General features: G+C 52.9%; 3 protein-coding genes across 3 annotated transcripts; 2 read left to right on the forward strand and 1 right to left on the reverse strand.

Annotated features, from left to right (window-relative positions):
- Window positions 1-559: 559 nt before the first annotated feature.
- On the reverse strand, window positions 560-8,843 carry PRAM1 (PML-RARA regulated adaptor molecule 1). Its single transcript, XM_052802424.1, has 10 exons — window positions 8,693-8,843; window positions 6,284-6,974; window positions 4,373-4,445; window positions 3,810-3,922; window positions 3,445-3,499; window positions 3,080-3,173; window positions 2,634-2,796; window positions 1,960-1,993; window positions 1,310-1,344; window positions 560-840 (listed from the first exon to the last, which is right to left on the reverse strand). Exons 1-10 carry the CDS (start codon window positions 8,693-8,695, stop codon window positions 836-838), a joined length of 1,266 nt encoding a protein of 421 aa, XP_052658384.1. The 5' UTR covers window positions 8,696-8,843; the 3' UTR covers window positions 560-835.
- Window positions 8,844-10,313: 1,470 nt separating this feature from the next.
- On the forward strand, window positions 10,314-13,008 carry LOC128148293 (DNA polymerase epsilon subunit 4-like). Its single transcript, XM_052801976.1, has 4 exons — window positions 10,314-10,559; window positions 11,798-11,882; window positions 12,183-12,224; window positions 12,559-13,008. The coding sequence occupies exons 1-4, from the start codon at window positions 10,332-10,334 to the stop codon at window positions 12,570-12,572; spliced, it is 369 nt and encodes a 122-aa protein (XP_052657936.1). The 5' UTR covers window positions 10,314-10,331; the 3' UTR covers window positions 12,573-13,008.
- A 1,831-nt stretch (window positions 13,009-14,839) lies between these two features.
- Window positions 14,840-23,326, forward strand: LOC128147619 (uncharacterized; the record flags this gene model as incomplete). The annotated part of the gene is made up of 6 exons (XM_052800359.1): window positions 14,840-14,960; window positions 17,377-17,516; window positions 18,551-18,818; window positions 21,580-21,761; window positions 22,353-22,411; window positions 23,176-23,326. Coding segments are annotated over 6 exons (921 nt in total), but the record flags the coding sequence as incomplete, so codon positions are not given.
- Between the last annotated feature and the right edge of the window lie 87 nt (window positions 23,327-23,413).

The raw sequence follows: 23,413 nt of genomic DNA on the forward strand, positions 1-23,413 counted from the left end.
ATATAGGTCCTGCCACTGGAGGCTGACACAGGATTTGTGCTCCCACTGGCTGCGAGTGCACCCCCTTTCTACCCCACATCTGTAAGGGCTTCGCAAGCGCAAAGCTTGCAAAGGAAGACCGTTTCCCAGTTAATCGAAGAATTTCCCATGGCGATCTGCACAGACTGTCAGCCCAAGGCACCTGCAGATGATGCTGAATGTGCCCACAGGAATATCTACCCCAACAGATCCAACCCCCCCTGCTAGCTCTGCAGGCAAGCTGCCCCAAGGCCATGGGGATGCTGCTGGGATGCCTGGTCAATAATCATTGCTGCCCACAATATTTTAGAGTATTCCTATGTCCAGTTTGACTCTGGCTCAGGCCAGGAGTCTCACTGGGGCAGGAGAGCAGTGGAGAAGGCAGCCAAAGAATGGGGTGGGTGGGTTTAGGGATACAGCACTGTTCCCAGGCTTAGGATACTCTGGGAATGGGGAAATGCTAAAACCTCTCTGAATTAAAACCTCTCTGGCCCAGGTTTTAAGCCCTCCACCCACAAATAAGACCACAAAACCCTCTCAAACCATTGCCATATTTTACACAGACAAAACAAAGCCACAGAGAAGTCTTGACTTGAGGATCTCTTTGAACGCCCTACCCCTGTGAGGCAGGATCCTTGCAGTTCCGCAGCAGCCTCGCTGCTGTTTCAGCAGGGACACGGTGGCTTTTGCAGGCTATCTCAGAGGAAGCAGAGCTCCTTCCAAAGCAGGAGCATGGCATATAGTGCTTTTCATGTTTTGGTCCTCGGGGAGGTCTCTGTTGGTGCTGTCTTGTGCCTTTGGCTTTAGCATGGATCGCTCAACCTGCCAGGCAGAATTGGATAATGTTTGCTCATTGGCACAGCTAAAATACAGTTGTCTCTGTTCAGCTCCATCTGCGAGCCAGGGGATGGAGTTTGCATGCTGGGAGTGAACAACTGCTCAGGAAAGAGCATCCCGAGTTGTCTGGGGGATCAAGGACATTGAAGGGCCCCTGGGGCTGGCAGCAAGTGGAGGGAGCAAGCTGAGAAGGGAGAGGGGGTGGGGAAGTCCAAATAATTGGGAACGGAGGAACATGAGGACCTGTGGGGAACTGAGACAAAGGAAGGAATGTCCCAGGGAGAGGAAGAGGAATCACAGAGAGGGAGGGGAGAGAGGGAAGCTGGGGAAATGGCAAGGGGGCAGCAGGGGAGGCACCAGTGCCGGCGTGAGGACTGCTGCTGCCTGCCCATGCCAGGGAGCAGTGCCCGGCGCTTGGCAAAGAGCCTACAGCAGCGGTTCCCTCTGCACCTACCGTAAATCTCAACGTCATCATAGATGTCAGTGTCCCTGCGAGGAAAAAGACAGGGTGCTGTGAGCAGTCTGGTCTCCCATGTCCCCACCGCCTCGCAACACCAAGGCAAGGGCCAGATCTTCCTGCCATGTCTGTCCCGTCTCTCCTAACATGTCTACAGACTCTGGTGACCGCCACACAGACCCGTTCGCCTCCTCCCAGCCTTTTGCTCTTCCCACAGAGATGGGATCCTCCAGCATGGGGTGAGCATGGGTCTGGCCCCTGTTGCATTGTGCACAGATGGTGTCCCTGTCCCAGGCTGCCAGGAGCCGCAGACCCAGACACATGGAGGGGCAGCGTCCGCCCATCACACCGTGCCACCAGCAGCATCTGAGCAGTGCATGGGCAGGTCCCACATGAGGGACCACAGATTAGGGAATGCTCACAGTGCCCCAGGAAGTTGCTCCCAATGCCAGAACCTCTCCTGACACCAGAAATGGCAGATTCAACCCCCAGGGTAATTAGCCAGTGTTATGCTTATGGTCACTGCCTGGGTTGGATGGTTTTGAACTGGCATTCAATGGCCAGGGCTGGTTCGGTGCCGGGCACTCGCTGAGTAATTGCTACAGCTTGTGGAGTGGGGAGGAAGGGGCCAGGGAAGGGGTACTCACAGGTGTAGCATCACAGCCCGGGGTACGTAGCCATCTGCAACAGAGCAAGGAAAAGCACGTCAGGTTGTGCCGGGAGCCGGGGCACGAGTGGGGTCTCACCCCAACACCTGCCCCTGCCCAAGACAGGCAGGGTTTAGCAACAATCTCACATCGCCAGGGAGAGCTGGGGGCAAGGAGCAGCCCAGTTCAGGGAAGCCGAGCTGGACCCTTGGGAAGAACCTGCTCAGGACAATGCAGGGAATGAGCCTGCCAGGCTGGGTGGCAGCTGGCTGGGAAGAGCCTGATCCCTGTCTCTCTGCCTGGGGGATCTGCAGCCCATTTCACCTGAGCATCCTTCGGTGCAAACATGGCTTGTGGAGCCCATGCCTATGGCAAAGCCTAATGTGCTGGGCTGGTGGCTGAGAGGCTCCAGGAACTGCAAAGGCTTTTAGCAGAGGGAGACAACAAGCCCAGCAAACAGCAGAAATGCTGGTGCCAAGCGGGAGGAAGAGCAGGACGTCTGTGCAAAGAGAAGTGGGAACAGCCGAGACCCAGGGTACATGTCAGGTCTGTCTAATGACAAGGGGATGTCTCCTGCTGTCTACTGGGGTGTGTGCGCATGAAGAATCTTGTTCCCAAAACTTTGTGTGCTGTGATCCCCACTGTGGGCAAAGCCTCAGCCCCCACAGACTTACACCTCCTCTGGCTGTTTCGGCAGAGGATTTGCTCCTGATTTGTAAACTGAATGACATCAAGAATTTCTCCTCGTCTCAGCGGCAGGTTCTTCCCTCCGCCCCTCTTCTCCATTGCTGCGGGGTCGACCATCATCTGAGTCAGGACGTTGATGCTTCCTTCGAACTGAAACACAAACAGCAATGCTGCAGCTCAGCAGCCACCCCGGGGGAGTGTGAGCCGGGCAGGCCCAACCACTCTCCCTTCTTGGAAAAAGCAGATCCCTCTCTACCCAAATGGTCTGTGGGACTGGTCTGATCTGGGGATACTTCAGTGGGGAACAGGGCAGGTGTGACCTGGGTATCGGCTGGTCTCTGCGGAGCACAGCTCCCCTCTGCCATTGCGTTGTCCCCTTCCCAGGAGGTGAGGGGGAGCTTAGAGGAATAAGCAATCACTCGTTGCTGCTCACCTTGAATTTCTTCTGAAACTCCCTGTCTGCCTTCTCTTCCTTCTTGCATTCCTTGAGTGTCATTGACTTCGTCTTCCGGGAGACCTGGGCTTCTCTGCAGAGTCATTGTGAATCACGGGAAAGCGCGGGTGACCCCATGCTCTGCTCCCTCCCTTCCCCTTCTTCCCCCCCCCAGCTGCTGCCCCATTGCATTTCCCTGCACCAGCTCTGGGGCTGCTGGGGCTCTCGGGCCAGTTTTAAACCTGCCCCTTGTGCTCTTCACCATGGACATTTCTATCACAAGCCCAGCAGAGACCACCAGCTTTGTCAAAGCAGCAAGAGCCCTGGCCATTTTGGGACCCTTAGAAAGAGTAAAAACCCGTTACCTCTGTGCAGCTGCCAGCAAAGCAACCCTGTTAGAGGCTTGACCGGCATCTCCACCTGTAAAACCAAACCCCAGGAAAGGTGCTGCCATGAGGCTGCTATAAGGTGTAGACACCCACTGAGACGGGACGCAAGACTAAAACACAGCAAGAGCTTTCTCCTCCTGGGACCAAACCCTCAGTTTGCCCCCTGAGCATGGGGGGGATCAGGGTTTCCCATGGCCATTTACAAGGCAGCAGAGAAACCCATTGCCCTCCTGTGCATGGGAGCAGCGGGCTCCGCTGCTGCCCATGGCTCTTCAGGGCCTCGAGGCTCTCTGAGCTGCAGCACTCACCCCAACCAGCATCCCAGCCCTTCCTGTACCCACCTCCTCCGGGGCGGGGATATGCTGGCGGCCGGGACACGGGAGGCAGCAGAAAGCCTTGGCCTCTCCTGAGCAGCCCAACGGGCTCTACGTCATCGTATATCTCATCTTCACCCCTGCAACAAGGCAGATAGCGATTAGGAAGCCCTGTTGCAGTGATGGCACTGGGCGCCAAGGGCAGGATCGAGGCTGCCAGGAGGAGGGTGGGCAACAGGCGGTTGGGCTGCCCGTGGGTTGGCCCCGGCTCTGGGACAGAGTGGGATGGCAGCTCTGTGCCACGTGCCAGCAGCTCCTCACAGGGCTTGGCAACACAGCAGAGCAGCCTGGTGTGCAGGAGATGGGCAGTGGGATGCGATGGCAGCAGCCGGACTTGTGTGGTAATGCAGCCCATGAAGGATGGTGCTTTGCACTGCGGGAGCTGCCTGCACAAGGTGCTGTTCCACACTGGGCTCCAGGAGCAGGCAGGAAAACCCAAGGACCCTCTTGCTGTTCCCTCTTGGGCCCTTCCCACTGGATCAGGACAGCCTGGAAGCCACCTAAAATAAAAGAGCTGCCTCGGTCCTTACCCCGTTACACTCGGAGCATCCTGCGGTGGGAACCGAGCTGGGGCTGATGCAACGTAGCCTGGTTTCAAGTAACCTATGGTAAAAAGAGGAATGGGAGGGAGCAGCGAGGGATTATTTCACATTTTTCTCGTCAACTCTATCACCCACCCTGAGGTCAGAGCCACCCTGGCCTAGATTTAGTACAGAGGGATGCAGGGAGATAAAACTGACTGCACATCTGGATCCAATGAGGAGTTTTTACTCCATGGCCCACCTGGGAATTTTATTTCCTCCCAGCAGGCTGGGGCATGGCTCATCAGGGAACTCACTGAGGAGCTTTAATATGTATTTTCCCATTCTTATGTCCCTAATGTTACTTACTCCCTGGACCAGTGACGAAAGGGGAGGGGAAGAGGCCATAATGAGTATTTTGAATGTGGTGAAAACCCTAAACTCCAGATCTGTACCACAGGCAGGGCAAGTCCTGGATGTCTCCATGTGCTCAGGAGCATCATCAGCCAGAACGTGCTGCTGCACTCCCTATGATTGCTGGCATGCCTACATCCCTGCTAAGATCCCGTTACTTTTATCACCAGCCTCGTAGCTGCCACCAGCCTGGTCAACCAGGCCAACTTATAATAATAACATAAACCAGCTAGGTTTTGCAGTTCTCATAAGGAAAGGAAGAGAGGCCCGACTCTCACAGTTGCCCTCTACCCTGTGGCTACAGCATGAGCCATCCTTTAAACAGGATGGTGAACAAGAACTTAGAGAAGCTGAGCAAGAAATGGGATTTGAAACAGGTTTCATCACCCAGAGTGTGGACTAGCAGAGTGGCAGCTGTTAGAAACCAACAGATCTGCCTAGATCTGGAAGGCCACTGTGGAGCGTGGCAGGGCTCATGCCGAACGGAGAACCACCACATCCAAGAGGCACCAGGTCCTGCATCCCACAGACAGTGGTAAGGAGGGTACACCAAACCAGCACCATGGCCCCGGTGGCCATAGCTCCAGCTGTGCCTCAGGAGTCTCAGTGGCTCCCTCAGGCTTGGAGGCGGACGGTGTTGCAGGCAATGTGCCACCAGCTTCAGAGAGCCTCTGCCCCTTGGCCAAAGGGTGTGTAAGTGCTTCATGCTCATGGGATGAAGACCAGCTCTGCTTCCCACCAGCCAGGTTTGTCTGTCTGCTCTTACAGCCACTCAACAGTGGACTGGTTGGAAAGGACCTCTGGAGTCTCTCATCTAACCTCCTGCTCAGAGCAGGGCTGGCCTCAGAGCTAGAGCAGGTTGTTTAGGGCCTCATCCAGGTGACAACTGAATATCTCCAAGGATAGAGATACCCATCTCCCTAGTGCCTGCCGCAGGGTTGCACCGCTCTCACAGGAAAGAGACTTCTCTAATATCTAACTGGAATTTCCCCTACTGCAGCTCATGCCTGTTGCCTCTGGTCCTGCTCCCGGTCACCTCTGGGAAGAGTCTGGCTCCATCTTCTCCTGTTAGGTAGCTGTGGGCAGTGAGAGGATCTCCCCTTTGCTCTCTCTCCTCCCAGCTAAACAATCCTGGGTGTCAGCCTCTCTATCCCCACATGCTCCAGCCCCCAACCATCTTAGTGCCCTGCCCTGGGCTCACTCCGGTTTGTCAGCATCCATCATGTTACTTGCTCCAACCCTACTTGCTACAAGTACCCCAGAGCCTGATATCTGTCTCCAGCCAGGGACAGAGCACTTAGTCCCCTTCATTTCTTCACCTGCTTCTCTCTCATTCTTTTCCACATGCTATGCCTATAAAAGCCCTTTTGGCATCACCAACCCCCACCTCTCCATCAGCCCCCCAATATTTCCATCTCCCAGGAGCTCCAGACTCTAACTAGGGAGATTTTCCTTCCTGAATGAGTGGCATCCTTCTCTTGGGGACTTGCAGGTGCCTGGCCGTACCCAGCTGAGCACTCCTTGGTGGCTCCGTGGCAGGACGGCTGGGTGTCCCAGGACATGCAGCCACACCGAACTTCTCCAGATCCACAACAGGAGGGCGCCTGGGCTTGGCCGGCCTTGCTCCCAGTGCCTTGATGTGTGGCAAAGGCTTCCTCGGAGGCAGAGCTGAGTGCCCTCTCCCATGGGGTCTTCCCGCAGCACCCAGGGAGGCTGCAACAGCTGCGCCTTTGGCAGGAACTGCTGAAGCACCCTTGTCTTTGGCGAGTGGCCACGTCTGCTGGGCTGGATTCCTCTGGGGAGGATCGGAGGTGGCTCCCACCTCCTTGTTCAATGTGTCTCCTCCTCCTGGCTTTGCAGGGGCTGGGTGGAAGCTGGCATCTTGCGCAATCCCCTTCTTCAGTCGCACCATCCATCCCGGGGTCTCACAGATGGGATGAGGTGGCAAATGCTGTTCCACACTCTGACCTTTACTGTGAGACGGAGAAGCCCTGCTGAAATCCACCCTCCTGGTCCGGGGGGTCTCTGGAGGCGGCTCGCCCTTGGAGCCTGGTGCAGGGGTCTGTCCTGGCTCTGTTGCAGGAGATGCTGCAGAGCGACTCTCTGGCCAGCCACCCGCTTCGGAAGGGTCTTTCCTGTTCCCTTGGAGCTTTGCCCGTAGGTGCCTCACCACGGCCTCTTTCCCCTCCAGACGTGTCTGTGACCATTAAGAAAAGTTCCAGTTAAAACACCATGAGGGAAAATGAGTCAAAGCCCCTGCTGGGGAATGCAGTATTTCTTCAACATGGCCTGACACTAAGCCTCCTCCATGAAACGTGGTCTTTGCTCAAAGCGGTCCTGAAACGTGTCTGAGAAAACAACACTGGGCTGCACCAGATTGGGAACAGGTCCCACCACCATGAGGGCATCCAGGAGGTGTTTCATGGAGTCTTTTGGTCTGATCCACCCTTCATCCACTACCAGGGACCATCAAAACAGAGGGATTGGGTGGGGGATTATATCCTACTAGTAACAAAGCTCCTGAGGGCAGAATTTGAGATCTAGAGGTTGCCCAGGGTTCAGATGGGAGCAACCTGCCTTGCCCTGGTCCTGGTCCCCATGAAGTCCATGGTGAACTCGGGGCAGTCGGGCAGGAGATGTTGGGGAGACCACACAGAGCCGTCAGCATCCCTCCCTGGAGGAAGACCTGGGACAGCACTGCTGAAACTCATCCTGCCAAAGCCTACGTGCAAAAAAAAAGGCCAAGAAGCAGCAGATCTGCCCTACTTTTCTGACCAGTATGTTTCCTGTGCTGCTCACACCACGCACACGTGAACTGGGACACGCCGGCCCCAGCGCAGAGCTGCTGCCAGCTTCCTAAATGACCAAAAAGCACCTTTTTCTGAAGTCTCCAGAGAAAGGCTGCCAGGAGGAGGCTGCATGACTTTTGGAAGAAGAGTGCCAGGTTCGAGGTATGGCACAAAGCTCAGGTGGGATGGGGTTACATTTTTCCTAAGCTTCTCAGATGGACGTTATGGGAGGAGACAGATCATCTTACCTTCCCCCATCTTTCTCCCACCCCCTTGTCACCGGACCATAGTGTCCCTTTGCACTGGAGCTGACTGCTCTGCTTGCCCTCATCAAGCTGTAGGCTTTGATTTTGAAGTTCTCCTGCCTCTGGGATTTCAGTTTGGGTTTGTGCTTGCGTAATTTTTTTCTTTCACAACAGAAGGGCTAGTATGCAAAGAAGCTAGCACAATATTTTTAGACATAAGTGCTCAAATGTATATATACCTAAATAAGTGCAAGTGCCCCTTGCATCCCCAGGTAGTCACCCCAATTTCTCTCGTAAACACTGCAAATGCAGCACTCTGAGCATAGCCTGTGGTAAAGCAGCACAAATTTGCTGTTTCCTGCACACCAGGCAGTGGGGCTTTCACCCAAACTAGTGAAAAAAAGCAACTTCTTCCAGATTCCCAAACATGCTGCTGGGATTTTTGGCACCTGAATGATTCAGAGGTTTGTAACAATCAATTTTGGAGCCATTCCATGAGCTGGGACTTGCACAGAGCCCTCAGGTGCAACTGTGGGATACAGCACCACTGTCACTGTGATCAGCTCCAGGTTTTTCAATACATTTTGCACTGGTGGGTGCTCTCCTGGACTCAGTGGACTCCTCTTTCATAGATGTTTATATCCAGCCCAAGGTCACCCAGCAAATATCACACAAAGCCCAGGAACTGGTCAGAGACCTTTGAAGCTCCGACCAGCTCAGACGTACAGAAGGACTTTGTCTTCCAGAAGGAGCAAGGGTCTCGGCAGCATCCAGCCCCCCTCTCAAGGATACCACCAAAGCCTTTCCAAGCAGGAGACATGGCTCCACTCCCTGCACCCTGTCCCCAGATCCAGTACCTCCCTGGTCTTGTTCTTACTCACCATTTTCCATCAGCGGATGCTTTCCTGCGTGCTCACCTCCTTTCTAAAGACCACCGGAGGCATCCAAGCAGAAGGACTTGTGCAAGGCGAGCCTCTCCAAAGTCCCTCTCCCCTGAAACCAGAAGCTCTTTCCTAACAGTTGGCAAGAAGCTGTGTGTAACACCAGGAAGTCGCCGTAGCTTGACTGTGAAACAGCACGAGGAGGAGGAGGAGGAGGAAGAGGAGGAGGAGGAAGAAGAAGAGGAGGAGCAGCTCTTGATGCACCATTAACTTGGACTCTGCTGCTGTTGGGAAGCTTGAAGCCCACCAAGCCCTGCTGCCCATAAGACAGTCTCATCCAGAAAAGAGCCTGGGGTTTGGGGGGTGACTCCGGGATGTGAGGGATGGGCTGCTGCGAGGACTGGGAGGGCACGTTACGTTCTCATCTGACGGTGGCTGACGTGAACCCGCTGGAGGTCAGGTCTTCAGAGCCCCACAGGACCTGAAGAGGGTGGAGGTGATTCGTGGGGGTCGCACGGCAAAACCAGCATGGCTTCACGCAGCCGAGCTCTGCAGGAGCGCGTGAGGGCTGGGGAGAGGGCTACGGCTTTCCAGCATATCCAAAACCAGGGGACATTTGCTCTGTTGAAGAGCCGACCTCCGCCGGGAAGCAGAGGAAGCGCTCTGCATGGCACGGCCCTGTGTTGGGCCATCTCTGTGTTGAAATGTCCTGGTTTCACTGTTTATTGCCTCAGAGGCAGGAAAGGTCTGACAGGTTGAGTCAAGCCCCAGGGCTGGCTGCAGGCAGGCACTGATGTCCCTGCCCCAGGGTGGCGTGTCCCTCCAGCCCTTTCAGATGTCCCACCAGCAGTATCCGCGGATGCCGTGAAGGATAAGACGGTGCGTCAAAGATGTGGGGAAGGCTGGGACGGGCACGTGTTGGCCAAAGGTGGTGGCCCTGGGGGTCCTGCGGTGGGTGGTGGGTGCCCAAGGGGGGGACTGGAGGGTTTGATCCCACCAGCCGGAGCCGGGATGGAGAGAGGGTGTCTGGAGGTCCCACACCGGACCCACGGGGAGGTGATGTGGGGGCACAGGGCGGGCAGGCGGTGGTGACAGCCACCTCCTTGGAGAGGTGGGTCCCCATTACCACCTGCTCTGCTGCTGCTGTGCTGCTGCTGTGGGGAGGGCAGAGCCCTGTTCGGGGGGAGACGGAGGCCAAAGTGCCGTGTTTGGGGGACACGGGGTGACAGGGAGGCCCCAAAGGCCACCTTTGAGGAGGACAGGGATGATGGGGAGCTCAAGGCCCGTGTTGGGGGGGTTGGGGAGGCAGAAGGGCCGTGTTTAGGGGGCGGCTGAGCGAGACGGGAAGCTCAAGGGCCATGTTTGGGGGGACGAAGGGCCCTATTCCGGGGCGGCGGGGAGGTTCGAGGCCCGTGTTGGGGGGTGATGGGGACCTCAAGGGCCGTGTTGGGGGGACGGGGAGGGGAGCTGAGCCCCCCGGCTCTGCGGGCAACCCCGCTGCCGGCCCAGCCGCTCCGCGGGCTGCGGGCCCCGCCGGGCGGAGGCTCCGCAGCGGCCGCCCGATCCGCGGGCCCGGGCCCTGCCCCGCCCGTCCCCCTCCCTCGTGGCGGCCCCGCGCAGGCGCGGCCCTGGGCGCGGGATGGCGGCGGTGGCGGGGGCCGTGCCGGTGCCGGTGCCCGTGCCCGTGTCCGTGTCGGTGCCGGGCGCGGAGGCGGCGGGGCCGGGGGAGGAGGCGGCGGGTGCGGGGCCGCCGGGGCCGGCCCGCCTGGCCCGGCTACCGCTGGCGCGGGTGAAGGCGCTGGTGAAGGCGGACCCGGACGTCAGCCTGGCCAGCCAGGAGGCCGTCTTCGTCCTGGCGCGGGCCACGGTGAGGGGCGGCGGCGCCCGGTTGGCGCGGGAGGCCCGGCGGCCTGTGAGGCGGCCCTGAGGCGGCTGGCAGGCCGCCCCCCACCCCGCGCTGCTGCCGGGCCGGGGACCGGGCCCCCGGGCTGAGGGAGGCGGCTGGGCCGCGCCAGGCCGGCGCTGGAGGCGCGGGGAGCCGCAGCCCCCGGCGCTGCGCTCGGCGCCTGTGGGATGTGGAGCCGCTCGCTTGGCTTTTTTTCCCTTTTGTTTTGGCGGGGCTGAGGGCCTTGCTCTCCCAGCCGACGCCTTGCCCGGTCAGCAGGCAGAGCCGCCGCGGGCAGCGAGGGTAGCTGGGCGCCTGTCCCGAGCCCTGCCGCCCGTCGATCCGCCTGGGAAGGTCCCGGCGGCGGGGCGGGTGCCCGGTTTGGCACCGCTCAGCCCCGCGGTGGGAGGCGCGGGCGGCCGGGGAGGCCGCGGGGGAAGGCGGAGACGCCTCTCCCTTCGTTCAGGGATCCCGCCGAACCCGCCCGGTGGCGGGAGGTAACGCCCCGAGGTCGGCGCTCTCTCCACGATGCGGTCGTGGCTGTGGAAACCTGCTCTCGGCGGGGCTCCCTCCCGCAGGCGAGGGAAATGCCGGGGCTCTGGCCCTGCCGGACGGCTGTGTGCCCGCTCGGGTGGGTTTCCAGCTCACCGGGATTGCGCGTTTTGGGGTTTGCGATGTGCAAATCAGAGCGACGTGTAACAGAGGGGTTTTTTTCTTCCTTTGGAAAGTGTCTCCCGTTGCACACGTGAGGAGTGTTTGGCATCATGTGAAAGCATCTGTGCGTAGGCTCTGGTCTCTCCCTTCCAGCGTCTCCCTGCAGTAACTCCTAGGCTGGCTGCTGGGCATCTGCTTCCCGCAGCTGAGGTACCTGCTGGGTGGCACACAAGGAGAGTCGTGCTCAATCCACTTCATCCACGGAGTGCAGGACGCCTTTCCTCCTTCGGAAGGTGCCCTGGGAGCAGCTTGTGTGTAGCTGGTCTCCCAGACATGTTCACAGGAACCATCTCTGTCCAATATACTCTGGGCCTTCTCTCCTCCCTTGTATGTCACTGTCCGACAATTTCATTTGTTATTTTCAGAGCTATTTATCGGAAAGGGGAAATTTTAAGATGGAGATTCTGGTTTCTTCCTGCAATCTTGTAGGACCTTTCCTTTCCTGAGGATATTCTCTCTTCCCTCTCTCATCCCCTGTATGAAACTGTCTTGCTTTTGTGTTGCAGGAGTTGTTTGTTGAAACCATAGCCAAAGATGCTTACGTGTACGCTCAGCAAGGAAAAAGGAAAACTCTGCAGAGAAAAGACCTGGGTATGAGAGCCTATTTTGTGCTATCCTTAGAAAATGGTTGCTAGAATGGAGGATTTTTCCACTTGTCCCAATGTGATGAAGCAATCGTAGGTGCTTCTCTTTCTTTCTCTGAAGATGGGAGAGAAAAACATCTCTTCTTCCAAATATTATGCTAATAATTTCACACACCAGCTCCAAAACAAGTAAACCTCTTTGAAATTGGTCACTGTGCTGTGAGGTAATTTCAAATGCTGCTGTTTGAAGCAGATGCAAATATGGAGTCGGTTTATCTATGTTAATTGTTTTCAATTTGCTTTGCAGATAATGCCATTGAAGCTATTGATGAATTCGCTTTTTTGGAAGGTGAGTTTCTACTTGGTTTCACTTGGCTTCAATATTTTGTGTAATCTTCTTGGGAGGGAAAGAATTTAATCATTTGCAGAGCCCTCTGTTTCCACATCTTTAATAACTAATAGTATAACTTGTTATGCCCCTCCCTGAGAGGTGAAACACAAATCAAGTGCACCCTGAGACACATACAGTACTTTTAGCTAGATTTGGTTTTACTCATGTGTGATTTGCTTAAACTTTACAAAGTTACTGCATATTCCTCTGGCAGCTTGTAAACAAGTTTCATTTGTTCATGTAATTGCATTTCTGATTCCTGAGACTATAATTTTTTTTCTTTCATATTTAGGTACTTTGGACTGAGCTGGACAGAGATAGAGCTCTCTGGAGAAAGAGACTGCAGAGATGGACATGGCGTGGAAAACAGGACCTTGAGAGTTTGAATATAGTTCCTAAAATTGAGACACTGAAATGGCAACCATAATATTTTGTATAAAGTTTAAGTTGTTGTAAGTTCTTTATTTAAAATGCATATTTTTTCATAAATATTTTCTATGTCACTTAACTGTGCCCTGCCGCCATGGTGCAGACTGCTCTCCAGCTTTGGCCAGGTCACACAGCAGTTCCTCAGTCACAGTCCCTGCCTCTCCAGGTACTCTGCAGCACCACAGAGCTGTGAATGGAGAGTGGCTCGGCTAAGATGTCCAGGCATGGTGAATTATTTTTATGGAAATGTGTTTTTCTTTGTATATGTTTGTTTCTTGGCTGAACACAATTAAATTTTTTTGTTGTTGTTGAACAGCTGTCCTGATTTCTCCTCTGTGCTGCTGGGATGAAGGGGATGGTGTTCCTGTAGCACCGTGGTAAATGGTGTAGTTTTGAAAGGATGCTTTCTAATAGCATTTTGCTTTTGCCAATTTTTTCCTCAAGGCATGTATCCCAGTGAAGCCCAGCTGTCCTCCAGGAACTATGTATGAGCTCCAGGGAGACTTGGCTTGTTCCTAGTGGTGTACAGCTTCCATAAATTTCTGTGATTGCTGCACCTGTAAGTAATTGTAGCAAAAAAAAAAAAAAAGCAAAAACGGTATTTTGAATGCCAGAGTGGTGTCAGATGCATTATGCTGCCATCACTGTTCTCTTGTGTGCTCTCGTTCCTGAAACTAGCAAAAAAAAATTTCCTTAGGAACTGGATCTGTTCCCTGCCACGTGCATTTGGCCAAGTCGGTGCAGAGATCCTAACTTCTGTAGTCAAGAGCTGCATGCAGCGAGCGTTCAGGACATACTGGTGCCCTCGATTGGCATGTCTGTGAGAGTCCCTTACATCACACAAGCACCGTCTGTGCCTCTACTGTTTCCAGGACTTGGGAGGCCAGTACTTTCCTACATGTATTTAACAAGCTGGAAAGAAAGATGCCTCCACTTGGCTCCAGGGCTCAGTCACACTGAAAAGAGAAAGCAGAGCTGGAGAGGCTGGTGGGGAACACGCTGTCATTGCTGATGTGGCTGAGTCCTACCAGTGTTGCCATCAAAGAGCCAGCTTTGTCTCAGTTTTGGTGTTGTGGAGGAACAAAAGAGGGTTGTCCCTAGATAAAAAGGCCATTGAATGCAATGGGTGAGCATGAAGGGTGCATGTTCTTTCAAATGAGGGGACTTGAAAGTGACTCCGAGTCCCCTCAAACTTAATTAGTTTGAAAGTGGTGGTAAGAACAAAGACCCCCAAGGGAGCTTCCCCAGGCTGGGAGCAAAACCAGTTGCTCTCAAGAAACACTTTGAAGTTTGCTCAAAGCCTGATCCCTGTAGACGTGGGAGAGATGCCATCACTGCCCTGGCTGCTGAAGTGTTTGTTCAGATCACAATCTGGAGACATTTGCCAGCGATATGCGAACCCATTTGTCTCTGAGCTGTTCACCTTCTCGCCTGCTGAGGGAGGGCCCAGTATAAGTATCAGAGATACTGGAGACATTTTTGTGTTTCCCAGGGTGCAGTATGCAGGACCCACTAGCTGTAATCATCTTCGCAGGGCTCTTGCATGCTCCCATCTTTGCCAGTAAGTTCTTTTTTTTTCCTTCTCGCTGCTTTGGCCTCTTGCACAGGAGAGAAAAGGGCTTGTGTAGGTGTGTGGTGCGAAGCTGTGCACGGGCTCTGTTCGTATCTGATGCTTCTGTATGGGCATGGCGTATGTTTTCTATGGTGCTTCACTGTCAGCAGCATGGAGGATTGTCTGCACTCAGCAAATAATTCAGGGTTTGTCTCGGAGGAAGCTGCTGTGCAGAAATCTTTGGGGAGTTTAGTGCCCGTGAGCTGCTTTGTGCTGTGTGAGATTACTCCTCTTACCTGAGCTCACATTGCAGTAACTTGGAAGTAGAAGAGAGCAGGGGACTGATGTCTTAAGATAAAACACTGCTAAACACAGCATTTTCTTGGAGTAATTAAACAGATAGGGTGTTTAGCCCAACTAGCTAGGCCTGAGAAGTCAGATGGGTCATGTCCATTTATAACTACTCTAAATCTCTTCCTTACGCTGAAGCCATTTGGTTCAAGACAGCAGGTGGCTGGACACTTGTGCTTGGGGCTCAGTGCCTCTGCCCAGCTCAAGCAGGAAAGGTGGTGAATTGTAACTGGGGTAATGCTGGGCTTGGTGGTTTGCGACTGCAGGTGCCGGAGCCATCGGCAGAGAGAACGAGCAAAGGAACCTGTTTGCAGAGAGGGGCTGCTGCAGGAGGCAGAGCCATTTCCTCCACATCGGGCATGGTGAGTTCCCCCTTTGCCCGCAAGAAACCTGGATCCTTTAAGCTTCCCAACTCACGTCCCACCTGTCATCCCTCGGGCGTTGCTTTATGTTGAAATTATCCTAGTGACTTTTCCCTCAGGCAATTAAGGACAGAAATACGCTGGGGACTCATCACCCAGATAATCCAACGCTTAAAGCATGTTTTGTAGAATAGAAACTGATGAGTAGCCTGGCCCCTAGGTCTGTTCATCTGCATGAAGGAGGCTTCATTTTCGGTACTAGGGTGCTGCAATGTGGTTGAATTCTGTTTACCTCTGGTACTGCATTAGTTCAGGACTGCTGGAGACTTTTGCTTCCCAGGATTAACGTTGGCAGGGCTGTCAGCAAGACAACAGGGTGTCCTGACTTTACTGTGCAGAAAAAGTAGGAAATAGCTCCATTTGTTCACCAGAAAAATGTCTGTGGCCTTCAGGAGTAGCCTTTGGTCTTGGTTCCCCTTGCAGTGGCAGTAAGGCTACATAAAATGAGCTTCAGCTCATTTTAGCACAGATATGTGAAAACGGCTTTAAACTGTATAGCCAAAAGTCTGAGGTTTCTCAGGTTTTTTTCAGTGCATGAGAGTAGTACTTGTACAAATATAGCCTTCAGTGTTTGCAAAATATCAGGTTCTTATGTGAACAGTAGGAATTATAAAATGATCATATCCAAATTAAGAACTGTTACAAGCTTGTCATCTCCAGAGCAAACAACTTTAGAAGAGTAAATAATGATGAAAATAGTAAAACCAGTAATAGATAGTGATAAAAATAATAAACACGGCCTGTATCGCTGCAGGGATGGGAGAGTAGGGGTTAACGTGTCTTCAGCTGGCAAAGTGTCCTTTGCAAAATGACCGGCTGTCTGCGCCCTTGCTGTGGGTGAGGAGCATCCACAGGGATCACCACTGCGGAATGGCTAATACACTGCAAATTGCTACCTGGCTCACTGCTCCCTCGCTTCCCTGGGCAAAGAAATCCTCAGGCAGCTAGCAGCAGCTGTAAGCCAAATGTGAGTTTAAAATGTCCCTACGTATTTCCTGGTGTCGTGCAGCATGCTCATGGTGGCGCTCTCTCACATTGACACTGAAGAGCAGTTTTTAAATCAATGCAAAATTAAAGTTTTGTGGCATGCACTGGGTCTGCAACTCCAGCAGGTTAAAGCAAATGAATTACAGTGGTGTAGAACTACTCAGTGGGCACTTTTAAGGCCAGTTTTCTTCCCTATTATATAATGAAATGAGGATTCACATCAATCAACCTTTTGAGTATGGACTGCGCTATTGGGGAAAAATAGCTCATTTTAGAAGGATTACCAGAAGAAACAGCCATTAGCCAATAACCACTGATATTTTGCAAACTCAAAATACAGCATGGATCTAAACCTGGATGTTGTGGTCCCGTGTCTCCCCTGTTCCCACACCCGTTCCCACCTTCCCGTCCTCTGCCTGTAGTGCTAATGTGGCAATGCAACAGGTTTGGGAAGCTGTGAAACTGGGATTTGGCAGGGGGCAGGGGAGGGGTTGGGGGGGGTGGCAGGCCAGATTTGTTTTCAGCTCAAGCAGCTCCATGAACAGGTTCATCGGGCTCTAGGCAAGGAGAGCTGGGTTTCTCTTTCTGCCTTGAATCTGTTGGGTGCTCAGGCTTGTTCAGTACATTAGAATCATAGAATCATAGAATCATTTCGGTTGGAAAAGACCTTCAAGATCATCAAGTCCAACCATTAACCATGCCCCCTAAACCATGCCCTGGAGTACCCTGTCCACTCACTTTTTGAATACCTCCAGGGATGGTGACTCAATCACTTCCCTGGGCAGCCCATTCCAATGTTTGACAACCCTCTCAGTAAAAAAATTTTTCCTAATATCTAAGCTAAATCTCCCTTGCCTCAACTTGAGGCCATTTCCTCTTGTCCTATCTCCAGCCACCTGACAGAAGAGACCAACACCCACCTCACTATAGCCTCCTTTCAGGTAGTTGTAGAGAGCGAGACATTCAAGGTCTGCAGTTCAGCAACAGCTGAGCATTCACATTTTCCCTTTGCTAATCAATGTATTAATCTATTCTCTCCCTGTCCATCATGAGCTCACTAAAGAAAATAAAACCTACTGTTTCCTAGTGAATTTTTAATTGCATTCTTTTTATTACCAGTCTATTATGAAACATTATACTTCTGGTCTGCAAACGCAATAGATGTGTCTGCAGCTCTAGTGAAGGGCTTTCTGGGATTTCTGCAGGTGCTCAGGCTGAAGGAATCTCTCTCCCAGGCACACTTTCCAGGGGTGGACCATGTGTTTTTATTCAGTGTTTGTGTTGTACTCGGCCCAGGTTTGAGCTTGGGCCTCCCCAGCCTCATGCAAATAGTGAGGAGTAATCCTTTTGTCAATCGTGTGTTTCACAGATGTCTCTGGCAGTCCTGTCAGCATGGACGTTGGAAAGTGCCGGTCCAGCTGCCTGTCCCAGCGGATCAACTCCCCTGACCCAGGCCTCCTGGGGCTCTCCAGACACTCCTCCATGCTCGATTTCCTTAGAAGCAAGAAGGTGAGAAAAGAGTGTTTGTGTTATCCCTGTGGCAGGAGCATTTATACATGTTTTAAAATACCTGGGTTTGGCTTCTGCATTGCCAAAAATCTGTCACTGAGACTCTTGTCCTCCCTTAGCCAGCAAGCAGTAGATTATGCACGCCTGAGAAATGGAAACTATTCAGTGGTGCTGGATATCTTGTGGCAGAGGGCCAGAGTTCAGCTGAAGGCCTATCACAGCACCTACCCAGCTGCTCCAGGCAGCATCCAAACGTATTTCTGTCCTCCCCCAGCCCAGCAGCAACATCTGCTGTACGTGAGAGCTGGTGTCCTATATGTAGAGGGGTTGGAGGCCTTTTTCTGCCTGGTTGAGCAAAACTGGCAGGACCCATGATTTCATGATGAGTATCTGGCCTTTGAGGTGCTGATGTTATTCCCTTGTCACATGACATGTGTTACTCCTAGGAGAAACTAGAAGGAGCCTGTGCATTTGGGGTCACAGCTATGCACAGGCTGCGATGCTCTCCTTATCCTGGGAGAGCTGCCATTGCCTAAAGTCCCTTCTCCACCAGGGTAACTAACCCTGGAGAGGTAATGGAAACAAGCTCTGCAGTGTGCTGCATGTGTGTGTCCTGTAAGTGTTCACCTGGGGGGCTGTAACTGTGAAAAATCCTGTTGCCACTTGTCCCACTGTTGTCACCACTGTGGCACTGCTGGTGCAACATCTTCCAGGCAGGCAGGTCTACATTTGTTCCCCAGAGCTGTCATCGTGCTGACCCTCCAGTTGAGGACCCTGGGGTGAAAGGAGGACTGCTTTAGCCAGTACAGTTCAGCTGATTGTAGCAGGGTTTTGGGGAATAAACAGTTCTGATACCAATTTGTCACTGCGAAGGGCAGCACCACAGCAATGCAGTGCTGCCATGCATGGATAAGGGAGTAAAAGCTGAGTCAGCTCTAGTTCAGAAGAGGTTTTTATGAGGGAGCTGATGCTGGAAGTTGTTCTCCGTGACATGTTTTTACCAGTGTATATGCCCCTTGCCCTGTTCTGCGCAGCTGCAGGTCAGGCACCCCGACTCACCGCTGCGGCCGGGAGCCCCACGCTCCTGTCCTTCGGGTTCCTGCTGCGAGCCTGCCCGTGTGCATGTGGAGCGGCTCCTGCTCTTTGAAGGTGTTCGGGAGGTGGAGGTGGTCGACGGCTGTCACTGCAGCACATGCCCTGAGGAATGCCTCCGTCTCCCAGCTCTGAAAACCTTCTTTCCAGACTCTCCCTGGGAGGTCACAGTTGATGTGGGGAAATGTTCTGACCCAACCTACAGTGCAGGTATGGATGATGGAGAGCTCCCCTCCCTCCAGGAATATGGGGACAAGCCCTTCTGTGTTACCAGCACCAACGTCGGAGCTCAGAGTGTGATCTAACAACGCTCTGGTCTGCTACGCAAACCCTCTTTGCCTTAGGTGGGAAAGGGATTGTATTTTATACTGTCGGGGTTTGGGTTTTCTTTTCCCTTCTGTTGCTGCACCCTTACAGCACAGGTCTGCAGGTGAAACGGTAATTCTCTGCCCTGTGCATGGTGTGAGGATGGAAATACAACCACCTCGTGTTATGGGGAAGTGTCCTCTAACCAGAGATAATAGAATCAGAGTAACCGAGGCTGGAGGGACCTCGGGGGTGTCCACTGCAACCCCCTCCTCAAAGCAAGAACAACAACCTGATGATAAAAGCTCTGCTGAAAATAGACCACTTAGCAACCACTAAAAAATGGAGTTTCCTTTCTGATGGTCTGAAATGCCCTTTCATCTCAGCACCAGTGCTGTTTAAAAAATCACTCAGAAATGGAAACTCCAAACTAAATCATTCCAGACAGGTCAAAACCTTCCACTGGGATAAAGCGGAACTGGTTCGGGTGTGCTGTCTTGTGAGTTCATACATAAAATAACCCGAGAGTCAGGTCAGTGAAGATGAACTGATCTGTTTTTATCAGAATGGAAAGTCGTGTTGAAATGATTTTCCACAACTGCTTGATAAAATCAGTTCTCCTGGAATTTGTTGATGTCATTTTTATTGGCATTTCTGCATCTAAAACCATCCCGTTAAAACCTTCCCGGCGGCTTCTGTGACATGGCTGTACAACAGCCACTAGAGAGGGACAGAGACCAATGCGAGTCCTAACGTGAGCTTGAAAAGCAGCCACGAGGCCTGAGCCAGAGGGGCTGGGGAAGCTACATGGGTGGTGGAGAAAAGAAAACCCCAAGGGGCTCTGCTTGCAGATGTGCGTCCCATCCTCCGAGAGCTGGAGTAAGGTCTGCACGCAGGCATCGGTGCTCCTGCAGCCCTGTGGCTTGTGTAATCCGGCTGCAAGACACAGCAAGTGGAACAGAAATTCAGGCAGTGTGAAGTGCTTTTTTCCAAAGGTGGGAGAATCAGCATTTACTTCCCAGACGTGTGACTGGAAGGTGCTGGACGATGCTGTTGTCCCCGGGGGTGGCTAATGGATGGTGGCTTATTCAGTGATAATGGCCCAGGGCTGGGAAATGTGGACTTGCCCCCAGCTTTGCCTCTGCCTTAGGGCAGGTCTCCGCACTTTCCTTCTGGATTTTCCCCTGTAAAGTCAGGCTGACGCTTTCAGTGCCATGTTAAAGACTGGCAACATCAGAGGAGCAGGGGGCCTGGAGAAGGATGTTAAAATCTCGCCCAGAAATACTGGCTTCCAGAAATCAGTTGTCATTTTGTGTCCCCCTCTTAAGGCATCCCAGAGAGATTTGCTTTCAGAAAACACTTTTCACTCCCCTGAAAACACAGCCCCATCCTGGAACAAAGAAATATCCTCCAGCAGCTGATGAAATAGCTGGGAGGGGGCAGGAAACTCACAACCATTTTAAAGCCAGGAACCAAACACAAACCCTGAATGACCTGCACCCAAGAGCTGGAACAGGGCATGACTAGGTCCTTTTTAGAGCCAAAACCCAAGACTGACTTAGCCATCAATTTAGCCATCCTTCTTCCCCTCCTCTAGCTCATGCAATGGAGATTTTAATCCTAATTTATTTGGTGAGGGAGAGAAAAACTGAGAGATTTAGCAGATAAAGCGTTTCTTTCTACGCAGAACATGCATTCAAACTGAGCCAGGCAGGACAGTGTGTGCCTGTTTCCTTCCAAATGGACACGCGTTATTGCTGGAGGAACCTCTGTCTCTTCTCTCCAGCTGCTGAGCCCCTGCCTGGGCCAGCTGGGATGTGCCACAGAGGCGGCATGTCCTGGCCTGGAGGTGGCATGGCAGCAAAGATGCAGCCTTTCGGCATGTCCACCCAAAGCCTTCCCTTTGCCCTGCTGTCTGCATGGCTTCCTTAACAGTCAGAGTAGGTATGTCAAAGCCGAACATAACTTTTTTTTTGCCCTCGGAATTTTTCATTGAGTTAAAGCTTGAATAGGGAAAGAAAAGGCAAAGCAGGACTTGGTCCTGTGCTCCCAGAACCGGGGCCGTTGTCTTTCCTCCCCTCTTGTATCAGCCTTCCTGTGTCCCACGATGCAGAGGTGCTGCAGGGTATCTCCAGGAGAGCCAGTGACACTGGCTCCAGCACCTGAGAAGCCCATGCAGGGCACAGCCCCCTGGCAAATTCAGAGAGAAATGCTGAATAAGTTAATGTTAAATAATGTTCCCCAGCTCCTCCCTGGTGTGAGAGCATGTCTCTGGAAAAAGCACTGCCATGAATATTTTATGTTCAAAGACCTTTTTTCTCAAAGATAATGTGTAATAGCTCAGGCTGTCTCCCCAGAGATGGGGCTTTCACAGGCAGGTGCAGGATTCACAATTTGCACCCAGAATAACCTCTTTTTGCCCTGTGGTCTCAAACTGAAATGGAGGAACAAAATCTATCACTGAGGCCCTGGGTTGGTGAAGGAATGAGTCCCAAACTCTCAGCTGGGGACCCTCACACAGAAAAATGGCACTTGCCATGATGGGTGCTGGATGCTCGAGCCTGATGCTGCATCTGTGCCACACAGCAGACCCTGGTGAAGATGCTGCAGCCATAGTGGCCTCAGATGCAGCCCCAGATTAAATTTCCTTCTTGTTTCCTTACAGGTGGATTTTTCTGCATGCCCACAAGGTTCAACACTGCTCTAGTCAAAAACCCACAAGGTGGGGAGGTAGTTCAGACACTGGAGAACTGTGAAATGAAGGAAAAATGCTATCGCATTTCCCAGGTGGAATATTATTATGAAATTGTGCACAGCTCTGCAGGACACAGGGAAGAGCGGCTCAAGGTTGGTTTCCCGCGGCTTGGCCTCCTCTCTGGTGGGCTCAGCAGCACAGCTGAGCCCACACATGGGGTTTGAACAGCAGGGTGGATTCTCTGACATGGGCAGCTTCACCCTGGTAGAGCTAAGCACACCCTGGCAACAAACTATAGTGGTAAAAATCTCACATTTATATTATCTTATGCTATAAAACGTATGTACTGCCACTAATTTGTGTATACATCAGTGTCATAAAGTAACAAGTGGCCTTTTTTTGGGGTGAGGATTTCTTTAAAAAATAATTAAGGGAGCAGTGAGATATTTATTTAAAAAATTGTTTAATCATTAATTATGTCTTAAGCTCAGTTCAACGGAGACTCTACTCTCTACTTCAACACACCTTTGTGCACAGGGACCTCTGACTCAAAAAACACTGGTGTGCCCCAAAATACTTGTCCTTACAAGCTTTGCCTTGCTGCTGCCCTTTCTCAGGGGTGTACGTTCAGCCCGAGGATGGAGGGCGGACAGAGGGCACAGTGACCAGGGCCGGTCCCCTGGGGTGTCCCCAGTGAGGTGCTGCAGGGGATTTTCATGCCTTTGTTTTGCAAATCTTTGCAGGAAATTGATGTGGGAAGGTGCTTGGGCAGCTGCTCCTCGGGGGATCCCTGCTTGCTTAGGTAAGCACAGCTGCCAGGATCCGTCGGTTCTTGTTGCTGGGCTCATCCACACACATTCAGAGGCAGGTCTGAACTGTTCCCATTCCTCTCAAGTAATGCATCTGCTGCTCCTGGGGCAGGACCTGGGAGGGTAACACAAGAGCGGATTTTGGGTAGCGCACCCACAGCTCATGCTCTGGGCTGTGTCTAACCATGTAGGGAGAAAACAGAGCAGTGTTTGCAGTGGTGCTACAGCAGCGCACTGCTCCATTGCTTCAAGGAGTAAAGAATAACCTGCTGACGACGGCCCGTTGGGCAGCTGGTTATAGAGCTTGTGGTCCCCTGTGATAGCAGACATAGATGGGTCCTGACAGTGGCTTTCTCCAGCCTGGGATGTGCTATTCCTGCTGCCCACCTGCTGGTAATGCCATGGGGCAGGAGAAGGAGGAGAAGGGGGATGCTCTGGGACAGGGTGGGTGCAGACAGCTGTTCCAGGCCAGGGGGGTAGCACTTTGTGTTCTTTATAGACACAAAAATGTGGTGAATGCAAAGGGAAGCAAGTCAAACCACAAAGAAAGAAATAACTCCTGCTTTGCACAGGCAGAGAGGGAGGAGATGGTTCCCCGAGTTACACCAGGAGTAAGGAATAGATGCTGCAGGAAGAAAGCTGCCTCCCTTCTCCCCCACCCTGGTCCAGGGCATCTGCCCTTTTTTCCAGGTGATGAAACGCAGGGCGCTGAGGTGTGGGGGGCCAGGGGATGTACTGGGTTTGTCTCTAACTGCAGGGAGTCACAAGGTGGAGAGAAATGTCTGGTTTGGGCAGAAGCTGCCCCCAGCCGCTGTGCCCCTCACCGCTATGACGTACACACGTTCAGAAGCCGCCGAGACCGCGTTCGCACCGTCATTGCCATCCAGCAGTGCAAGTGCAGGGGGTAGTGGAGCTGGGGAGCTGCAGGTGGGGCTCCTGCAAGACCCCCGCCAGACTGTCTGTAGTATATGTAAATGAGAGAAGGCTATTTTTTG

The sequence above is a fragment of the Harpia harpyja genome, chromosome 11 (assembly GCF_026419915.1).
Source record: "Harpia harpyja isolate bHarHar1 chromosome 11, bHarHar1 primary haplotype, whole genome shotgun sequence".
Taxonomy (NCBI): Eukaryota; Metazoa; Chordata; class Aves; order Accipitriformes; family Accipitridae; genus Harpia; species Harpia harpyja.